Source organism: Coregonus clupeaformis, chromosome 2 (genome assembly GCF_020615455.1).
Source record: "Coregonus clupeaformis isolate EN_2021a chromosome 2, ASM2061545v1, whole genome shotgun sequence".
Taxonomy (NCBI): domain Eukaryota; kingdom Metazoa; phylum Chordata; class Actinopteri; order Salmoniformes; family Salmonidae; genus Coregonus; species Coregonus clupeaformis.
In genome coordinates this window covers 13,644,314-13,663,903 of record NC_059193.1, presented here as the reverse complement: position 1 = coordinate 13,663,903, position 19,590 = coordinate 13,644,314, and the positions used below count along the sequence as shown (strand labels likewise).

The 19,590-nt window shown below is 47.6% G+C and overlaps 1 protein-coding gene across 2 annotated transcripts in view; it reads left to right on the top strand.

The window, feature by feature from the left end:
* Window positions 1-19,590, top strand: part of LOC121587422 (tetraspanin-17) — a 45,933-nt gene that overhangs the window by 5,053 nt on the left and 21,290 nt on the right. For both annotated transcript variants that reach the window (XM_041904306.2, XM_041904314.1), the window contains exon 2: window positions 17,889-17,939. In XM_041904306.2, coding sequence (XP_041760240.1) covers window positions 17,889-17,939 — 51 coding nt within the window. The remainder of the gene's footprint in view (window positions 1-17,888; window positions 17,940-19,590) is intronic.

Below are 19,590 nucleotides of genomic sequence, written 5' to 3'. Positions count from 1 at the left end.
TGCTATGGTGGATAGACTACCATGGCCTCAACACTAGGGTTACACTGCTGTGGTGGATAGACTACCATGGCCTCAACACTAGGGTTACACTGCTATGCTGTATAGACTACCATGGCCTCAACACTAGGGTTACACTGCTGTGGTGGATATACTACCATGGCCTCAACACTAGGGTTACACTGCTGTGCTGTATAGACTACCATGGCCTCAACACTAGGGTTACACTGCTGTGGTGGATAGACTACCATGGCCTCAACACTAGGGTTACACTGCTGTGGTGGATAGACTACCATGGCCTCAACACTAGGGTTACACTGCTGTGGTGGATAGACTACCATGGCCTCAACACTAGGGTTACACTGCTGTGGTGGATAGACTACCATGGCCTCAACACTAGGGTTACACTGCTGTGCTTTATATACTACCATGGCCTCAACACTAGGGTTACACTGCTGTGCTGTATAGACTACCATGGCCTCAACACTAGGGTTACACTGCTGTGCTGTATATACTACCATGGCCTCAACACTAGGGTTACACTGCTGTGCTGGATAGACTACCATGGCCTCAACACTAGGGTTACACTGCTGTGCTGTATAGACTACCATGGCCTCAACACTAGGGTTACACTGCTGTGCTGGATAGACTACCACATTCCCACACTCCTACCCTCCTTTCTCTGCCCCCCCATCTCCAACCCCTATATGTCCTCCCTCTCTGCCTCACCTCCTTCCCTTCCTCTCTGCCTCACCTCCTTCCCTTCCTCTCTGCCTCACCTCCTTCCCTCCCTCTCTGCCTCACCTCCTTCCCTCCCTCTCTGCCTCACCTCCTTCCCTCCCTCTCTGCCTCACCTCCTTCCCTCCCTCTCTGCCTCACCTCCTTCCCTCCCTCTCTGCCTCACCTCCTTCCCTTCCTCTCTGCCTCACCTCCTTCCCTCCCTCTCTGCCTCACCTCCTTCCCTCCCTCTCTGCCTCACCTCCTTCCCTCCCTCTCTGCCTCACCTCCTTCCCTTCCTCTGTGCCGACTCTGTCCCTGGTCATGTATCATGTGTATTGGTAAAGGAATGGGATGTCTGTATGGCAGAGGGGGTCTTCAAAAGGAATGGACTGTCTATGGTAGAGAGGGTATTCCCACACTGTGTCTGAGCCGGGGGGGAAAGGTTTCACAGGCCTCAATACCTGCCTGTCCTCCCCTCAATACCAGCCTGTCCTCTCCTCAATACCAGCCTGTCCTCCCCTCAATACCAGCCTGCCCTCTCCTTAATACCAGCCTGCCCTCTCCTCAATACCAGCCTGCCCTCTCCTCAATACCAGCCTGCCCTCTCCTCAATACCAGCCTGTCCTCTCCTCAATACCAGCCTGTCCTCTCCTTAACACCAACCTGCCCTCTCCTTAACACCAGCCTGCCGTCTCCTCAATACCAGCCTGCCCTCTCCTCAATACCAGCCTGCCCTCTCCTCAATACCAGCCTGCCCTCTCCTCAATACCAGCCTGCCCTCTCCTCAATACCAGCCTGCCCTCTCCTCAATACCAGCCTGCCCTCTCCTCAATACCAGCCTGCCCTCTCCTCAATACCAACCTGCCCTCTCCTTAACACCAGCCTGCCGTCTCCTCAATACCAGCCTGTCCTCTCCTCAATACCAGCCTGTCCTCTCCTGTCAACTGAGTTTATTTTCAGCAGTATATGTGTAAATATTTGTATGAACATAAGATTCAACAACTGAGGCATAAACTGAACAAGTTCCACAGACATGTGACTAACATAAATTGAATAATGTGTCCCTGAACAAAGGGGGGGGGGTCAAAATCAAAAGTAACATTCAGTATCTGGTGTGGCCACCAGCTGCATTAAGTACTGCAGTGCATCTCCTCCTCATGGACTGCACCAGATTTGCCAGTTCTTGCTGTGAAATGTTACCCCACTCTTCCACCAAACCACCTGCAAGTTCCCAGACATTTCTGGGGGGAATGGCCCTAGCCCTCACGCTCCGATCCAACAGGTCCCAGACGTGCTCAATGGGATTGAGATCCGGGCTCTTCGCTGGCCATGGCAGAACACTGACAATCCTGTCTTGCAGGAAATCACGCACAGAACGAGCAGTATGGCTGGTGGCATTGTCATGCTGGAGGGTCATGTCAGGATGAGCCTGCAGGAAGGATACCACATGAGGGAGGAGGATGTCTTCCCTGTAACGCACAGCGTTGAGATTACCTGCAATGACAACAAGCTCAGTCCGATGATGCTGTGACACACCGCCCCAGACCATGACGGACCCTCCACCTCCAAATCGATCCCGCTCCAGAGTACAGGCCTCGGTGTAACGCTCATTCCTTCGACGATAAACGTGAATCTGACCATCACCCCTGGTGAGACAAAACCATGACTCGTCAGTGAAGAGCACTTTTTGCCAGTCCTGTCTGGTCCAGCGACGGTGGGTTTGTGCCCATAGGCGACGTTGTTGCCGGTGATGTCTGGTGAGGACCTGCCTTACAACAGGCCTACAAGCCCTCAGTCCAGCCTCTCTCAGCCTGTTGCGGACAGTCTGAGCACTGATGGAGATTTGTGCGTTCCTGGTGTAACTCGGGCAGTTGTTGTTGCCATCCTGTACCTGTCCCGCAGGTGTGATGTTCGGATGTACCGATCCTGTGCAGGTGTTGTTACACGTGGTCTGCCACTGCGAGGACGATCAGCTGTCCGTCCTGTCTCCCTGTAGCGCTGTCTTAGGCATCTCACAGTACGGACATTGCAATTTATTGCCCTGGCCACATCTGCAGTCCTCATGCCTCCTTGCAGCATGCCTAAGGCACGTTCACGCAGATGAGCAGGGACCCTGGGCATCTTTTCTTTTGGTGTTTTTCAGAGTCAGTAGAAAGGCCTCTTTAGTGTCCTAAGTTTTCATAACTGTGACCTTAATTGCCTACCGTCTGTAAGCTGTTAGTGTCTTAACGACTGTTCCACAGGTGCATGTTCATTAATTGTTTATGGTTCATTGAACAAGCATGGGAAACAGTTTTTAAACCCTTTACAATGAAGATCTGTGAAGTTATTTTGATTTTTACTAATTATCTTTGAAAGACAGGGTCCTGAAATTGGATGTTTCTTTTTTTGCTGAGTTTAGAATACACTGAGTATATACTCTACATGACCAAATGTATGTGGACACCTGCTCGTCGAACATCTTATTCCAAAATCATGGGCATTAATATGGAGTTGGACTCCACTCTTCTGGGAAGGCTTTTCATTAGATGTTGGAACATTTAGTGCAGGGACTTGCTTCCATTCAGCCACAAGAGCATTAGTGAGGTCGGGCACTGATGTTGGGCGATTAGGCCTGGCTCGCAGTCTGCGTTCCAATTCATCCCAAAGGTGTTCGATGGGGTTGAGGTCAGGGCTCTGTGCAGGCCAGTCAAGTTCTTCCACACCGATGTCGAAAAACTATTTTTGTATGGACCTCGCTTTGTGCAAGGGGGCATTGTCATGCAGAAACAGGAAAGGGCCTTCCCCAAACAGTTGCCACAAAGTTGGAAGCACAGAATCGTCTAAAATGTAATTGTATGCTGTAGCGTTAAGATTTCCCTTCACTGCAACTAAGAGCCAGAACTATGAAAAACAGCCCCAGACCATTATTCCTCCTCCACCAAACTTTACAGTTGGCACTATGCATTGGGGCAGGTAGCGTCCTCCTGGCATCCACCAAACCTAAATTCGACCGTTGGACTGTCAGATGGTGAAGCGTGATTCATCACTCCAGAGAACGCGTTTCCACTGCTCCAGAGTCTAATGGCGGCGAGATTTACACCACTCCAGCCGACGCTTCTTATTGCGCATGGTGATCTTAGGCTTGTGTGCGGCTGCTCGGCCATGGAAACCCATTTGATGAAGCTCCCGACGAACAGTTCTTGTGCTGACGTTGTTTCCCGAGGCAGTTTGGAACTCGGTAACGAGTGTTGCAACCGAGGACGGAGACGAATACCGTTACACCCCTACATGTAATGTATTCTCTATGAATTTGGTATGGTTTGGTTTCTTTCCCCTCTTCCAATAAATTAGCCATTGAAATCACTTGCATTTTTCCCCATAGTAGTGAAAGTACCAGGTTTTGCCCACTACATGGCGCTGTTCCTGCTGTACCCTTTTATCATCTCGCTGGTCTCTTGTGTTTATTAAATGGATCACAACAGTTTCTTTTCATCTTTGGGTAATAAACCAATAGCTTTTGCTCATGAGTGTTTTGTTTTTTTTCTCTCACAATTCAAGCCAGTCCTCCATAAAAGCAAGTTTGTCTTTTCACTGTGTGTGTGTGCGATTTGAACTGTGTGTGTGTGGGGGTGAACTGTGTGTGCGACCGGAAGGCGCTCCCAATGTTGTATATAAACCCTGGATTGCTGATGATATGTATTGGCCATTGAGAGGCTCTGAAGCCACCGGTCGGCCATCTTGACTCTCCCCAGTAGGAGCAGTCCTCCATAGGAATGAATGGAATTTTACAGTATTTCAAATTACATGTTTTCAAGGAGAAAATGACATGTATTTAAGTATTTTTTTGTTGCCGTGTGGACGGTAACATTAGTACTCTCTAAAAACTATACTTTAAGGAAAATGTTTATCTATATATATATATTTTCTATGTTTAACTCGCATAATAAAATTTAAAAGTATGCATTAAAGTGTCTGTAATAGAATGAATGTGGCAAGAACAAATTTAGCTAAAAATATTTGGTATGGGCCCTCAGATCCTCAAAAGGTTCTACTAGGTGCACCGTTGAGAGCATCTTGATTGGCTGCATCAACGCTTGGTATGGTAATTGCTAGGCATTCAACAGCAAGGCGCTACAGAGGGTGGTGCGTACGGCCCAGTACATCACTGGGGCGGAGCTCCCTGCCATCCAGGACCTCTATACCAGGCGGTGTCAGAGGAAGGCCATAACAATTGTCAGACTCCAGGCACCTTTAGTCATAGACTGTTCTCTCTGCTACCGCACGTCAAGCGGTACCGGAGCGCCAAGTCTAGGTCCAAAAGGCACCTTAACAGCTTCTACCCCCCAAACCATAAGACTCCTGAACAGTTGCTGAAATGGCCACCCGGACTATTTACATTAACACCGTTTATCATTTATTTATTTATAATAATTGTTTTGTACTGGCTGTATGCACTCTCTCTCTCGAGACTCTTCCCACACACTCACACTCACTAGACTGACACTCCAACACACACATACACACACACACACACACACACACACCCAGTGGAGGCTGCTGAGGGGAGGACGGCTCATAATAACGGCTGGAACAGAGTGAATGGAATGGCATCTAATGCATGGAAACCATGTGTTTTTATGCATTTGATACCATTCCGCTCCAGCTGTTACCACGAGCCCGTCCTCCCCAATTAAGGTGCCACAAACCTCCTGTGACGCGCACCACACACACACACACACACACACACACACACACACTACATATGCTCATACACACAAAACACACACACATGCATTTTGACGACACACTCACACATAGACAGTCGTTCACACTCTTCACATACACTGCTGCTACTCTGTTTATCTATTCTGATTGTCTAGTCACTTTTACCCCTACCCACATGTACCTTACCTACCTGGTACTCCTGCACATTGACTCAGTACTGGTACTCCTTGTATATAGCCATGTTATTACCTGGTACCCCTGCACATTGACTCAGTACTGGTACTCCTTGTATATAGCCATGTTACTACCTGGTACCCCTGCACACTGACTCAGTACTGGTACTTCCTGTATATTGACTCAGTACTGGTACTTCCTGTATATTGACTCAGTACTGGTACTTCCTGTACATTGACTCAGTACTGGTACTTCCTGTATATAGCCTCTGTTGTTTTTATTGTGTTACTATTTCCCTTTTTTTTCAGAAAATATTTGTCGTATTTTTTTTTTACAACTGCATTGTTGGGGCGTAATTAACATTTCACTGTAAATCTACACGTTGTATTCGGCGCATGCGAACAATACAATTTGATTTGATTTGAACTGTGTGTGCGGTTGATCAGGGGGTGTATTCATTCCGCCGATTCTATTGCAAATGTTTCTTAAACAGAAGCAAACGAAACGGGGAGGGACCTACCTGAATTTGCCCAATAGAAACTCTTGTTTGGACTAATGATTACACCCTAGATCAGCTAGATACAGGCAAAGAGTATGCAAGGCAGTATTGAGTGTGCCACTCTCTGTCACCTTGATTACTTCAATTTGACTCTCGTAGGCTAGGTTGTAGCAACCTTATGATGGGTACAGGGTCAATTCGAGTATCATGTAGTAGCCTAAACTTATCGATGTTACATCCTGTAGCTCAGTTGGTAGAGCATGGCGCTTGCAACGCCAGGGTTGTGGGTTCGATTCCCACGGGGGGGCCAGTATGAAAAATGTATGCACTCACTAACTGTAAGTCGCTCTGGATAAGAGCGTCTGCTAAATGACTAAAATGTAAAAGAAAGTTAAATGTAATTAAGCTGGGTGAATGGAATATGACAGTCATCCAATATGCTGCTAGGCTAACTGCTAAACCTACAAGGAACGAGGCGATCTAACTAGAGACCTACTAGGTCTGCATATTTCTTCCACTTCTAATGCTCAGTTCGGCTAGTTGTTGACTCCCAGAAATAACACCTACCTATCTAGCTCAGCGATTCTCAGCTGGTGGGGTCGCTACCCACATTTGGTTTTGAGTGGGTCGCGGGTGTCTGAGTAAAAATATAAAATTTGTTTTAATGAAAAACTACTCCAGTCTGAACTTAAACAACTTAAACCAGATAGAAAGTGTGTAGAAATTATAATGGATTTACATTTGTAAATAATTTAATCTCTGAACAAATTTTCTTTAATCACAACCATTTTATTATTGACAACGAAAGAGGTGAGAATGTTGTTCCCTTGTTATGTAATTGCTACATTTACTATCAATATAGCATTTTTAAAAATGTCCCCCTCCAGATTGTATTTTGGGTCCCGAGGCAAAACCAGTTGAGAGCCACTAATCTAGCTAGTAAACATAATTAGCTGTCTCTTCTCCTCGTCGTAATTAATCGCCTTTTACACTCCAGTTGTTTGGGAACCATACAGGGTTGTAATTACCAGATGGTTAAGAAGATGGAGGCTTATCAGAGTTGCTGAGAAGGCTGGACGCTATCTGGTCTCCACTGTCACATTATGCAACTCTGTTAATATCTGGTCTCCACTGTAACATTATGCAACTCTGTTAATATCTGGTCTCCACTGTAACATTATGCAACTCTGTTAATATCTGGTCTCCACTGTCACATTATGCAACTCTGTTCATATCTAAATGTAGGCTAGTCCCTGGGAAAGGCAGTTGTGTGCCTTTTGTTGCACCACAGAGACCACATCAGCTCATTTGATAGGTCCCTGCATTGATTACACAGTATGGGATGTGGTGAATCTTGTTACCAGAGCCAAGCTATCGGTGACATATCATCAGCAGAGTATATCACCATTGAATGAGGAGGCTTTTGAGAGGTCGTTCATTCATCTGTTGTGTGGAATAGGCCCCCCCCCCTTTCCCTAGCTTATTTATAGCGCTGAGCTGAGCGTGGACTGACAGTGTAGCCTGGGGTTAAGGTTGGGCGAGCTGTGGTTAACACACTCACAGTCTGAGGCTCAGGTTAACAGGATCACATGGATTAAGGAGGGCTTTTCCCCTATAATCCTGCTGTTCACATGGAGATAGGATGGAATCCCTAGCCGCAGTATGATTATCACACATACAACCAAACAGGAGAGGCAGAGGGAGAGCGGGGGGAGAGGAGATGAGGAAGAGAGATGGAGACCGAGAAAGAAAGAGCAGTTGAGTGAGCGTCTCTATCTCTCTAATCCCACTGGATTAGTTTGATGGGACTACGCTAACCTCTGAACTCCAACTAATACCTTACCTGGACTCTCACTCTGTTGTACTCCCCAGTCACAGCCAGGTCCCAGGGGCGTCCGTATAGGATTTATAGGCCCAACAGAAATGACTGTAAAATAGCCTACCTTTTTAGGTAGCAATACAGTGGGGGAAAAAAAGTATTTAGTCAGCCACCAATTGTGCAAGTTCTCCCACTTAAAAAGATGAGAGAGGCCTGTAATTTTCATCATAGGTACACGTCAACTATGACACACAAAATTAGATTCTTTTTCTCCAGAAAATCACATTGTAGGATTTTTAATGAATTTATTTGCAAATTATGGGGGAAAATAAGTATTTGGTCAATAACAAAAGTTTCTCAATACTCTGTTATATACCCTTTGTTGGCAATGACACAGGTCAAACGTTTTCTGTAAGTCTTCACAAGGTTTTCACACACTTTTGCTGGTATTTTGGCCCATTCCTCCATGCAGATCTCCTCTAGAGCAGTGATGTTTTGGGGCTGTCGCTGGGCAACACGGACTTTCAACTCCCTCCAAAGATTTTCTATGGGGTTGAGATCTGGAGACTGGCTAGGCCACTCCAGGACCTTGAAATGCTTCTTACGAAGCCACTCCTTCGTTGCCCGGGCGGTGTGTTTGGGATCATTGTCATGCTGAAAGACCCAGCCACGTTTCATCTTCAATGCCCTTGCTGATGGAAGGAGGTTTTCACTCAAAATCTCACGATACATGGCCCCATTCATTCTTTCCTTTACACGGATCAGTCATCCTGGTCCCTTTGCAGAAAAACAGCCCCAAAGCATGATGTTTCCACCCCAATCCAAAGTTAAATCTAGAATCGGTTTCCTATTTCGCAACAAAGCCTCCTTCACTCATGCTGCCAAACATGCCCTCGTAAAACTGACTATCCTACCGATCCTTGACTTCGGCGTTGTCATTTACAAAATAGCCTCCAACACTCTACTCAGCAAATTGGATGTAGTCTATCACAGTGCCATCCGTTTTGTCTCCAAAGCCCCATATAATACCCACCACTGTGACCTGTACGCTCTTGTTGGCTGGTCCTCACTACATATTCGTCGCCAAACCCACTGGCTCCAGGCCATCTATAAATCACTGCTAGGCAAATCCCCGCCTTATCTTAGCTCATTGGTCACCATAGCAACACCCACCCGTAGTCTGCGCTCCAGCGGGTATATCTCACTGGTCATCCCCAAAGCCAACACCTCCTTTGGCCGCAATTCCTTCCAGTTCTCTGCTGCCAATGACTGGAGCGAACTGCAAAAATCTCTGAAGCTGGAGACTCTTATCTCCCTCACTAACTTTAAGCATCAGTTGTCAGAGCACCTTACCGATCACTGCACCTGTACACAGCCCATCTGAAATTAGCCCGCCCAACTACCTCATCCCTATATTGTTATTTATTTTGCTCATTTGTACCCCAGTATCCCTATTTGCACATCATCTCTTGCACATCTATCATTCCAGTGTTAATACTAATTGTAATTATTTTGCACTATAGCCTATTTTATTGCCTTACCTCCATAACTTGCTAAATTTGCACACACTGTATATATATGTATTTCTGTTGTTTTTTTAAAGTTTTTTTTTTACTTTGTTTTGTTTTACCCCATATGTAACTCTGTGTTGTTGTTTTTATCGCACTGCTTTGCTTTATCTTGGCCAGGTCGCAGTTGTAAATGAGAACTTGTTCTCAACTGGTTTACCTGGTTAAATAAAGGTGAAAAAATAAATAAAAAATGCTTCACAGTAGGTATGGTGTTCTTTGGATGCAACTCAGCATTCTTTGTCCTCCAAACACGACGAGTTTAGTTTTTACCAAAAAGTTCTATTTTGGTTTCATCTGACCATATGACATTCTCCCAATCCTCTTCTGGATCATCCAAATGCACTCTAGCAAACTTCAGACGGGCCTGGACATGTACTGGCTTAAGCAGGGGGACATGTCTGGCACTGCAGGATTTGAGTCCCTGGCGGCGTAGTGTGTTACTGATGGTAGGCTTTGTTACTTTGGTCCCAGCTCTCTGCAGGTCATTCACTAGGTCCCCCCGTGTGGTTCTGGGATTTTAGCTCACCGTTCTTGTGATCATTTTGACCCCACGGGGTGGGATCTTGCGTGGAGCCCCAGATCGAGGGAGATTATCAGTGGTCTTGTATGTCTTCCATTTCCTAATAATTGCTCCCACAGTTGATTTCTTCAAACCAAGCTGCTTACCTATTGCAGATTCAGTCTTCCCAGCCTGGTGCAGGTCTACAATTTTGTTTCTGGTGTCCTTTGACAGCTCTTTGGTCTTGGCCATAGTGGAGTTTGGAGTGTGACTGTTTGAGGTTGTGGACAGGTGTCTTTTATACTGATAACAAGTTCAAACAGGTGCGATTAATACAGGTAACGAGTGGAGGACAGAGGGGCCTCTTAAAGAAGAAGTTACAGGTCTGTGAGAGCCAGAAATCTTGCTTGTTTGTAGGTGACCAAATACTTATTTTCCACCATAATTTGCAAATAAATTCATTACAAATCCTACAATGTGATTTTCTGGATAAAAAAATGCTCAATTTGTCTGTCATAGTTGACGTGTACCTATGATGAAAATTACAGGCCTCTCTCATCTTTTTAAGTGGGAGAACTTGCACAATTGGTGGCTGACTAAATACTTTTTTCCCCCACTGTATATACAACAGGCAATCAACCTAATTATCTAAAATACGATGGGGGTCATGGCTGCCTGCTCACCTGACAGATTAAACCTAATTTAATCTAGTAGATTATTTGCAAAAGGTTTACAACAATAATGTATTGTTTAGTGTTTTTATCAATGCTAACACTAGTTAGCGTTGGCTCTTGAAACTGCCTTCATACACAGAGACATAAAAATTGTATCTACTTCGGGGATGTAGATAAAGTGACACATTCCCCAAGTATCCCTTTAAAACAGTTAAAAGTCTGAATAACCCCTCCCTCTCTCTCTCTCAGCCTCTCTCTCTCTCTGCCTCTGTCTCTCTCAGCCTCTCTCTCTGCCTCTCTCACTCTCTCTGCCTCTCTCTCAATCTCTCTGCCTCTCTCTCAATCTCTCTCTCTCTGCCTCTCTTTGCCTCTCTCTCACTCCCTCTCTCTGCCTCTGTCTCTCTCTGCCTCTCTCTCTCTCTGCCTCTCTCTCTCTGCCTCTCTCTCTGCCTCTCTCTCTGCCTCTCTCTCTCTGCCTCTCTCTCTCTCTGCCTCTCTCTCTCTCTGCCTCTCTCTCTCTCTCTGTCTCTGCCTCTCTCGCTCTGCCTCTCTCTCTGCCTCTCTCTCTCTGCCTCTCTCTCTTGCTCTGCCTCTCTCGCTCTGCCTCTCTCTGCCTCTCTCTCTCTGCCTCTCTCTCTGCCTCTCTCTCTCTGCCTCTCTCTCTGCCTCTCTCTCTCTGCCTCTCTCTCTCTCTCTCTGCCTCTCTCGCTCTGCCTCTCTCTCTCTGCCTCTCTCTCTCGCTCTGCCTCTCTCGCTCTGCCTCTCTCGCTCTGCCTCTCTCTGCCTCTCTCTCTCTGCCTCTCTCTCTGCGTGCCTCTCTCTCTCTGCCTCTCTCTCTCTCTGCCTCTCTTGCTCTGCCTCTCTATGCCTCTCTCTGCCTCTCTCTATGCCTCTCTCTGCCTCGCTCTCTCTCTCTGCCTCGCTCTCTCTCTCTGCCTCTCTCTCTCACTCTGCCTCTCTCTCACTGCATCCTTCTCTCTCTCTCTCTGCCTCTCTCTCTCTCTCTCTGTGCCTGCCTCTCTCTCTGCCTCTCTCGCTGCCTGTCTTTCTCTCTGCCTCTCTCTGTCTCTGTCTCTGTCTCTCACTCTCTCGCTCTCTCTGTCTCTGTCTCTGTCTCTCTCGCTCTCTCTCTCTCTCGCTCTCTGTCTCTGTCTCTCTCTGTCTCTCTCTCTCCTTCCTCTCTCTCTCTGTCTCTCTCTCTCCTTCCTCTCTCTCTCTCCTTCCTCTCTCTCTCTCCTTTGTCTCTCCTTCCTCTCCCTCTTTCTCTCTCCTTCCTCTCCCCCTTTCTCTCTCTGCCTCTCTCTCTCTCTCTCTCTCTCTCTCTCTCTCTCTGCCTCTCTCTCTCTCTCTCTCTCTCTCTCTCTCTCTCTCTCTCTCTCTCTCTCTCTCTCTCTCTCTCTCTGCCTCTCTCTCTCTCTCTCTCTCTGCCTCTCTCTCTCTCTCTCTGCCTCTCTCTCTCTCTCTCTGCCTCTCTCTCTCTCTCTGCCTCTCTCTCTCCTTCCTCTCTCTCTCTCTCTCTCTCTCTCTCTCTCTCTCTCTCTCTCTCTCTCGCCTCTCTCTCTCTCTCTCTGCCTCTCTCTCTCTCTCTCTCCTCTCTCTCTCTCTCTCTGCCTCTCTCTCTCTCTCTCTCTCTGCCTCTCTCTCTCTCCTCTCTCTGCCTCTCTCTCTGCCTCTCTCTCTCTCTCTCTCTCTCTCTCTCTCTCTCTCTCTCTCTCTCTCTCTCTCTCTCTCTCTCTCTCTCTCTCTCTCTCTTCTCTTTCCAGTTAATGTCACCTCTCCCAGCTCTTACTGACACCTACCCATGAGCCTCCTCTCTTTCCATTTATTCTAACCAGCATCCTCACCCACTGAGCACCGACACCGGACATCCATGGATGTTGAAATTTGATCAGTCCACTCTGGCCTTGATTTCAACGTCCACAGACAGAATGGACAGGACCAAATCTGAACCTATCGTAGACGTATGTTTCACAAGTTTGGAAAGTACAGTACTTTACAGTGAGTAGAGTACAAAACAGTACTGAGTACAGCATACTCTACAGTACTGACCTCTACCCTACTCTGCGGTACTGACCTCTACCTTACTCTGCGGTGCGGTACTGACCTCTACCCTACTCTGCGGTGCGGTACTGACCTCTACCCTACTCTGCGGTGCGGTACTGACCTCTACCCTACTCTGCGGTGCGGTACTGACCTCTACCCTACTCTGCGGTGCGGTACTGACCTCTGCGGTGCGGTACTGACCTCTACCCTACTCTGCGGTGCGGTACTGACCTCTACCCTACTCTGCGGTGCGGTACTGACCTCTGCGGTGCGGTACTGACCTCTACCCTACTCTGCGGTGCGGTACTGACCTCTACCCTACTCTGCGGTGCGGTACTGACCTCTGCGGTGCGGTACTGACCTCTGCGGTGCGGTACTGACCTCTACCCTACTCTGCGGTGCGGTACTGACCTCTACCCTACTCTGCGGTGTGGTACTGACCTCTGCGGTGCGGTACTGACCTCTACCCTACTCTGCGGTGCGGTACTGACCTCTACCCTACTCTGCGGTGCGGTACTGACCTCTGCGGTGCGGTACTGACCTCTACCCTACTCTGCGGTGCGGTACTGACCTCTACCCTACTCTGCGGTGTGGTACTGACCTCTACCCTACCCTGCGGTGCGGTACTGACCTCTACCCTACTCTGCGGTACTGACCTCTACCTTACTCTGCTGTGCGGTACTGACCTCTACCCTACTCTGCGGTGCGGTACTGACCTCTACCCTACTCTGCGGTGCGGTACTGACCTCTGCGGTGCGGTACTGACCTCTGCGGTGCGGTACTGACCTCTGCGGTGCGGTACTGACCTCTACCCTACTCTGCGGTGCGGTACTGACCTCTACCCTACTCTGCTGCGCGGTACTGACCTCTACCCTACTCTGCGGTACGGTACTGACCTCTACCCTACTCTGCGGTGCGGTACTGACCTCTACTCTGCGGTACCCTGCTGTACTGCACTGTACTCTAGTGTGATGTGCTGCACTGTAATCTCCAAATTTATGACACACGAGGAGAATGTCATTCATATCCGTAATTCTGCAATTCCGTGTAGTACAGCTCAGGGACCCCTTGTTGTAATTCCGTTACTGTAATTGCAGAGGGAATATAATTTCCTGATGAAGTGATGAATATCCCCTCTCTCCGTTCCTCCCGCCATCCTGTCCCTCTCTCTGTCTACCTGTGTGTGAGTTGAAAGGGTGATGTGTTGCATACTGAAAGGCAAATGGCCCCAGCAGACCTAGGCCTACTCCCAGAGGCTTTTTATAAAAAAAAACATGTTTAGGGTCATAGGCCCGAGACAATGAGAAGACACAGTGGCAGAATAAATTCAACCACACCTTTGTTTCATCACAAAACCGGAGAGCAACCTCTGTCCGGTGAAGTCCTCAAAACATATTGCATTTAACAAACAGTTACATGACCTACAGCATGGTCAAGAAAGTACATTTTTCCTACATGTTTGGACTACTTAACAACTATTGATTTAGAACCACGGAGAGTTACCGCAAGTCGCAAAGAAATCAGGAGCTGCCTCCACTATTCCAGCACCATTTCAACGTCAACATTATCTAATGACCTATGCTTAGTCTAATACAGTGACAACTAAAAGATTCCAAAAAACAATTTAGTCCAATCAACGTAAGCTAAATATCATGTGGCTGTCCATGGTATTGATTTATGTGTCTGTGTAAGTAGAAAAGACACGTTGGCTCACCCTACTTGTAGAGAAATACCAACGCCATCCTCCTCTCTTTCATGTTGACGAAATGGTCTATGACTTTGTCTTACAGTACACGCTTTTAGTTTTAGTTTTCCTACGCTACCTGGCTAAAATGCTTGCTCGCTAGCTTAACATCCTTTCATGGGCATCGATTAGCCAGCTAATTAACATTAGCCTCCTACATCTAGCTACATGTTGAACTCCCATCCTCTCAGGTCAGGGGCACAATGTATGAATTTATGGTTGGATCAGAATCGTCGTTATAACCATTGGCCAGTACAGAGAATTAAGTAAAACCACAAGTCCAAATCTCTATCTCCATCCATGGCTAATTTAGGAAAGGGCCAATTTTAGCTAGCTAGCTAGCCACTGGAGGACAAGAACACAACGAGATGCAACAATTCAAGTTTTTTTTCTCTCAATGACATTTGGCTTTTGATGTGATGTGATTGGTGTGAAGTGAAATCCAAACTGCCTTTTTTTTTTTTTTTGGTGTGTCAGGACCATTCACAGTTGAGTTCACTCAGTTTAGCGCAATGCTGATTGGCTATTATTGTATGCTTTTTTTTTTTATCAAGGGAGGCCAAATGCTCGCTGGCTTCCCTTGCGTTCAATCCTACGGGCTGGCAACAACGTCATACTCTTTTTGACCAGACAGCATCAGATAGACACGCTACACATACAGAGACAGTGTTTCGCTCGGATGCTTTCTCCGGTGAGATACATTCAGCCTGCGAGTTGAAGGAAAATTATGAAACACAGAGACTAAAAATAATCGTATTTTTTTTCTTCTTTTTTTGTGTGTGAAAAATTTAGGAATTAGTCTGCCTTCCCTTGGTATCCATGAATACACGCCACTGATAGGAGCATGTCAAATGAAAGCTAAGAATCTATATATTTTTGAGAAAAATAAGGCATATTTGTATTTTTCAACCGTTTTCCATCCCAAAACTGTGGCATCAGGTGAAAGCTTTGATTTCTGGATAAACAAATGGATAAGGGGTCTTAGAAAACATCTACCAGAAAAAAGTTTATCTCTCTCCTTCCTCTCTCTCTCTCTCTCTCTCTCTCTCTCTCTCTCTCTCTCTCTCTCTCCTTCCTCTCTCTGTCTCTCTCTCTCTCTCTCTCTCTCTCTCTTCTCTCTCCCTCTCTCTCCTTCCTCTCTCTCTCCTTCCTCTCTCTCTCTCTCTCTCCTTCCTCTCTCCTTTGTCTCTCCTTCCTCTGTCTCTCTCTCTCCTTCCTCTCTCTCTCTCTCCTTCCTCTCTCTCTCTCTCCTTCCTCTCTCTCTCTCTCCTTTGTCTCTCTTTCCTCTTTCTCTCCTTCCTCTCTCTCTCTCTCTCCTTCCTCTCTCTCTCCTTTGTCTCTCCTTCCTCTCTCTCTCTCCTCCCTCTCTCTCTCCTTCCTCTCTCTCTCTGCCTCTCTCTCTCCTTTGGCTCTGCATCTCTCCTTCCTCTCTCTCTCTCTCTCTCTCTCTCTCTCTCTCTCTCTCTCTCTCTCTCTCTCTCTCTCTCTCTCTCCTTTGTCTCTCCTTCCTCTCTCTCACTCCTTCCTCTCTCTCTTCCTTCCTCTCTCTCTGCCTCTCTCTCTGCCTCTCTCTCTCCTTTGTCTCTCCCTCTCCTTCCTCTCTCTCTCTCCTTCCTCTCTCTCTCTCCTTCCTCTCTCTCTGCCTCTCTCTCTGCCTCTCTCTCTCCTTTCTCTCTCTCTCTCTCTCTCCTTTCTCTCTCTCTCGCTCTCCTTTCTCGCTCTCTCTCCTTTCTCTCTCTCGCCTTTCTCTCTCTCTCCTTTCGCTCTCTCTCCTTTCTCTCTCTCTCTCCTTTCTCTCTCTCACCTTTCTCTCTCTCTCTCTCTCTCTCTCTCTCGCTCTCTCTCTCTCGCTCTCCTTTCTCGCTCTCTCTCCTTTCTCTCTCCTTCCTCTCTCTCTCTCTCCTTTCTCTCTCTCCTTCCTCTCTCTCTCTCTCTGCCTCTCTCTCCTTCCTCTCTCTCCTCTCTCTCTCTCTCTCTCTCTCGCTCTCCTTTCTCGCTCTCTCTCCTTTCTCTCTCTCCTTTCTCTCTCTCCTTCCTCTCTCTGTCTGTCTCTCTCTCTCTCTCTCTCTCTCCAGTTAATGTCATCTCTCCCGGCTCTTACTGACACCTACCCATGAGCCTCCTCTCTTTCCATTTACTGTAACCAGCATCTCATCCACTGAGCACCGACTGACACCAGACAACCATGGTCGTTGAAAAGTAGTTGACATTTCCGGACTGGACCAAATCTGAATCACAAGTTTTTACAGTACAGTAGAGCACTGTCCAGTCCTGTACAGTAGAATAGAGTAGAGTCTAGTTCAGTATAGTCCAGTCCTATAGAGTAGAGTCTAGTTCAGGACAGTACTCAGTAGAATAGAGTAGAGTCTAGTTCAGGACAGTACTCACTACACTATAAAGTACTGTACTGTACTGTACAGGGCTTGACATTAACTTTTTTAAAACTTGATAAATAAGATGTAACACCATGGGCCAAAAAGGTGATTGAAGGTGAGGTTATTGTGAACTGGAAACATCTAGGAGCAACAACGGCTCAGCCGCGAAGTGGTAGGCCACACAAGCTCACAGAACGGGACCGCCAAGTGCTGAAGCGCGTAGAGAGTAAAAACTGTTTGTCCTCGGTTGCAACACTCCCTACCGAGTTCCAAGAACTGTTCGTCGGGAGCTTCAGGAAATGGGTTTCCATGGCCGAGCAGCCGCACACAAGCCTAAGATAACCATGTACAATGCCAAGTGTCGGCTAGAGTGGTGTAAAGCTCGCCGCCATTGGACTGTGGAGCAGTGGCAACGCGTTCTCTGGAGTGATGAATCACACTTCACCATCTGACAGTCCAACGGACACCAGGAGAACGCTACCTACCCAGCATACAATGACATTCTAGACGATTCTGTGCTTCCAACTTTGTGGAAACTGTTTGGGGAAGGTCCTTTCCTGTTTCAGCATGACAATGTCCCCGTGCACAAAGCGAGGTCCATACAGAAATGGTTTTGTGGAAGAACTTGACTGGCCTGCACAGAGCCCTGACCTCAACCCAATCGAACACCTTTGGGATGAATTCGAACACCGACTGCGAGGCAGGCAGGCCTAATCGCCCAACATCAGTGCCCGACCTCACTAATGCTCTTGTGGCTGAATGGAAGCAAGTCCCCGCAGCAATGTTCCCACATCTAGTGGAAAGCCTTCCCAGAAGAGTGGAGGCTGTTATAGCAGCAAAGGGGGGACCAACTCCATATTAATGGCCATGATTTTGGAATGAGATGTTCGACGAGCAGGTGTCCACATACTCATGATCATGTGGTGTATGTGTGTGCAGAGTCAGTTTAGTTTGATGGAATATGCGTATTGTATGTCATTTGGATAAAAGCGTCTGCTAAATTACATATTATATTATTATTATTATATTATTATCAAACCTTCTGTTTCTGTGTTTTATTCCACAGTTACTAGGAGCAGCCTTCCTGACCATAGGGCTGTGGGCATGGGCCGAGAAGGTAAGAAACACATTATTTTGCTATTCAAATAATATCATGACATCTTTTCGGATATCTGGATAGTCAAAATCCCCCCCCCCAAAAAAAAAAATGACAACAACAAAACTTCAGGGGGAAGGGAGAATGTGGATTGGGCTGCTAGAGTCTGAGTGAGTGAGGAAGTCCCCTGAAATGGACAAGTACCCAGCCTCGGGTTTAGAGGGAGAAGCAGGGCGTTAGGGGAAGCAGGGCGTTAGGGGAACCAGGGCGTTAGGGGAACCAGGGCGTTAGGGGAACCAGGGCGTTAGGGGAACCAGGGCGTTAGGGGAAGCAGGGCGTTAGGGGAACCAGGGCGTTAGGGGAACCAGGGCGTTAGGGGAAGCAGGGCGTTAGGGTAACCAGGGCGTTAGGGGAAGCAGGGCGTTAGGGGAACCAGGGCGTTAGGGGAACCAGGGCGTTAGGGGAAGCAGGGCGTTAGGGGAACCAGGGCGTTAGGGGAAGCAGGGCGTTAGGGGAACCAGGGCGTTAGGGGAAGCAGGGCGTTAGGGGAAGCAGGGCGTTAGGGGAACCAGGGCGTTAGGGGAAGCAGGGCGTTAGGGGAACCAGGGCGTTAGGGGAAGCAGGGCGTTAGGGGAACCAGGGCGTTAGGGGAAGCAGGGCGTTAGGGGAACCAGGGCGTTAGGGGAACCAGGGCGTTAGGGGAACCAGGGCGTTAGGGGAAGCAGGGCGTTAGGGTAACCAGGGCGTTAGGGGAACCAGGGCGTTAGGGGAAGCAGGGCGTTAGGGTAACCAGGGCGTTAGGGGAACCAGGGCGTTAGGGGAAGCAGGGCGTTAGGGTAACCAGGGCGTTAGGGGAAGCAGGGCGTTAGGGTAACCAGGGCGTTAGGGTAACCAGGGCGTTAGGGGGATCATGTCCATTTTTTTCAAACTTATGGGCGATTCACTATTTGTTTAGATGTTGAAATCAAGTGGCCTACCTGGATAAGAAGACGCTTATTTCTTAGAATGAGAACGAGTTGCCAATTCCTCATATAAACGAGTCTCTTTCATGCTCATTACAACAGACTAGACCACTAGCACATAACGGTCTGGCTAAACCGCTAGCACATAAAAGTCTGGCTAGACCGCTAGCACATAACAGTCTGGCTAAACCGCTAGCACATAACGGTCTGGCTAGACCGCTAGCACAGGTAGCTTAGTGGTTAAGAGCATTGTGCCAGTAACCGAAAGGTCGCTGGTTCTAATCCCCGAGCCCACTAGGTGAAACATCTGTCGATGTGCCCTTGAGCAAGGCACTTAACTCTAATTGCTCCTGTAAGTCGCTCTGGATAAGAGCGTCTGCTAAATGACCAATTATTATTATTATTATTACATAACGGTCTGGCTAAACTGCAGACAACGGACTAGACCGCTAGCACATAACGGTCTGGCTAAACGGCTGCTAGCGATACGTGGTACTGCAAGGCCTTGTGCGACAGAAACTGAGCATGGATTTTCCACAATCATGTTCATTGATACTGCTGTCTTTAGTAGGGTCTGCTCTGTTCTATATTTTGGGAGTTCAGACATAAAAAGGATATCGCTACAATGGTTAACTTCTCTATTACAGTAAAATAATGTCTCCATGTGTTTCGGTGTCCATATGACCGATTCTTTTGGACCAAACCTCAAA